The sequence below is a fragment of the Myotis davidii genome, unplaced genomic scaffold (genome assembly GCF_000327345.1).
Source record: "Myotis davidii unplaced genomic scaffold, ASM32734v1 scaffold37, whole genome shotgun sequence".
In the NCBI taxonomy this organism is placed as follows: domain Eukaryota; kingdom Metazoa; phylum Chordata; class Mammalia; order Chiroptera; family Vespertilionidae; genus Myotis; species Myotis davidii.
Window position 1 is genome coordinate 491,066 of NW_006289395.1, and position 2,930 is coordinate 493,995.

Consider the following 2,930-nt stretch of genomic DNA (forward strand, 5'->3'; position numbering starts at 1 on the left):
ATCGCCACAGACGACGAGCGAGACAAGTTTGCGGGCAGAGTGGCCTTCAAACTCCGCATCAACAAAACCTGAGACCCCTCCTTTCTCCTGTCCCCCCACCTCTTTCCTGTGGATGCTTCTGGAATGTCCCTTTTCCTTTACCTCTGAACCCAGCCTGATTGATGTCCGTTGTGATTTCCCCACTTTCACACATTTTCCACCATCTTCTCCCAACCCCACTCAGTCAAAGATAGGAAGGTGGGATCCCAAGATGGTCGTGTTCTGGTTCTGATTTAGCTGTGAGAGGGGTGTCCCCACAGCTACCCGCCTGTCCCCTGAGAGATATAGAAAATGCCTCCCCATCTTCACACACACGCAATCTCATGTCACCCCTTAGCTTCCAGACAGGAATGGGGCACTCCACTCTCCCAGTCCTGATGCAGCCGCTGTCACCGTCCCCCCACACTCCCCTACTATACACTGTTGCTGTCTTGGTGGCTTTTAATTTATCTGGTTCCTCTGGTAGGTCTTTCTCCACCTCCTCTCCATCCCCATTCTCTTTTCAGAACAGTTGGCTCTGTAGTCTTTTCCCTGTTTCCTGGTACATCCCACTTATCTTCCTAAGGTGACGTGTGAGCTGGGAGTGAGGGTTTGGAAGTCTATATTGGTCTCTCTTCCTGCTCTCTATCACCCAAATAGGCACCGCTCAGAGGGGCAGGGTTGACCTAGGCTGAATTTCCACTTTGTTTTTTGCAGATGGCTCCCTTACCCCTGTCGGCTTTCCCAGAATATCCTTCAAGTTCCACTTCCCAAGAGCCCTGGGGGAGGGGCGGCCGTTTTGGATCTGTCCCCAGTGGCCACCTTGGGAACGTCAGCAGCTCTGGGACTATTCCACCAGCTTCCCTGGGCCCAGATCTGCCCCCACCATCCTCTTGCTGGTTCCTCTTAGCAATTTATCAACTAATCACTAACGCCTACCCTTTCCTCTGCATTTTAGCCTGAAACTTGCAAATCCCCCCTCCATTTAGGCCCTGAATGGCCTGGCTCTGTCTCCTTCAGATCTCTTTGCAGTTTCAAACAGCCCCCTAGTGCCCGTAGAATTGTAAAGGAGGGATCTTCTGTATTCTTGCGTTACAGAGGCCTTTTGCTGTCTCCTCCAGTGCCATTTGTTCACTTCTTCACCTCTCTAATCTCCCCCCCCCCTTTTTTTTGATGCTGCAGCCTCCACACCCCACCCACAGATGGACCCTCCCCTTTTCTCTCTTGCTGGATCTGTTTCTTCACTTTGGGTCCCCCGTGTTTTCCTGCACTTCCTCACCCCAGTGGTCTCTCTCTGCAGTTATTTAATGCCTGTGTCAGATCTACTGTAAAAAGAGAATTAAGTACAATAAAATGAGAGCAATTATATATATAAATATATATCATACATGGAGCCCTGTGTGCGGGTGGTTCCTTTCTGAGCTTTTGTTAGAGCCCCGGGAAAGGGGTGGAGGGCGGGTTTGGTTGGTCCGAGGGATACCCAGGCCGGGGCCTGCTCTTCAGATATGACCCCTGCTGTGCAGTGTCTCAGCATCTACCTCCTAGAGCACTCCTTCGCCTACACCAGTGATGGCGAACCTGTGACACGCGTGTCAGAGGTGACACGCGAACTCATTTTTTTGGTTGATTTTTCTTTGTTAAATGGCATTAAATATATAAAATAAATATAAACAATCTAAGTCTTTGTTTTACTATGGTTGCAAATACCAAAAAATTTCTATATGTGACACGGCACCAGAGTTAAGTTAGGGTTTTTCAAAATGCTGACACGCCGAGCTCAAAAGGTTCGCCATCACTGACCTATACTATCTTGAGATCATGCAATACCAGAGACAGGAAACCTATGTCCCTTTTGTACAACCGTACTTATGAAGTGCCTACTCTGTGCATTTTAGGCACCGTGAGGACACTTATGAAAGAGGCAAAGTTCCTGCCCCCAAGGAGCTCCCCAGTTTAACGGGAGAGGTGAGGAGCACACAAACTCACACCAGATAGACCTAAATGTGCCTCAAGGAAGGGGAGAGAGCTGGTGAGGACAAAATTCAGAGTGGCCAACCACTCTCTGTTGGGGGCTGCGAATGGAAGGTTTTTTAAAGGACGGGGCAGTTTGGGGTGAGAATAGCATCAGCAAATGTCTAGAAAGATGAGAAAAATGGACTAGAGGAGACAGATCTCCACACAGTGTGAGCCATATGATCTTAATTTTGTGTACAAAGAAAAGAATGCACAAGCATAGAAAAAGGGATGGATGGGTCTACACAATGTTCATTGCAATATATGGGATGGGTTTATAGCTAATTTTTTTCTTGGGTCTTATTTGCTTTTGTTTGAGATCCGTTAGTCTTAGAATTTGCCTTGAAAAATTGCTTTATTACACATGCATGCATATATGCAATTTTATCCTGAATGTGTAGTAGAAACAACATGGATCAGTGGGTTTTGATTATTGTCATTTCAAAATTGGATAATATTATGCACTTTGGTGCATCTCACTGTCTTCACTCAATAAATTTGTCACTACACCTGGTAGGGCTCTAATCATTTTTAAATGGTGGCATATGTTTTTCTATTGGATCATCTTCTCTTAATTTGTTAAAGCTTCTTGACAGCAGCAGAATGAACTGTTTTCCATGTTGTGAAATTCCCCCAACTGACAGTTTGCCTCTTGAGTTTGTGCCCGCTTTTACTGTTCAAGGGTTGGGTTTTCAATAGTCAAATATCAGGGTTTTTTTTTTTTTTGTAGTTTCTGGGTTTCCAGACACTAGAGTATACACATTATTTTCTAGATTTTTTTTGGGGGGGCAGGATTTTTATTTTTTGTTTTTGTTGTGAATTCTCACCTGAGGATATTTCTCCATTGACTTTTAGAGTGGGAAGGAAAGAGAGGGAGGAAGGGAGAGAGAGAGAGAGAG

General features: G+C 45.9%; 1 protein-coding gene across 3 annotated transcripts in view; it reads left to right on the plus strand.

Moving 5' to 3' along the window:
- ATP1B2 (ATPase, Na+/K+ transporting, beta 2 polypeptide) overlaps positions 1-1,411 on the plus strand; it is a 21,341-nt gene extending 19,930 nt beyond the window's left edge. For all 3 annotated transcript variants that reach the window (XM_015562566.1, XM_015562567.1, XM_015562571.1), the window contains one exon: positions 1-1,411. This exon is cut by the window's left edge and continues 120 nt beyond it. In XM_015562566.1, the coding sequence (XP_015418052.1) occupies positions 1-72 (72 nt within the window). In that variant the 3' untranslated portion in view covers positions 73-1,411.
- Positions 1,412-2,930: the final 1,519 nt, after the last annotated feature.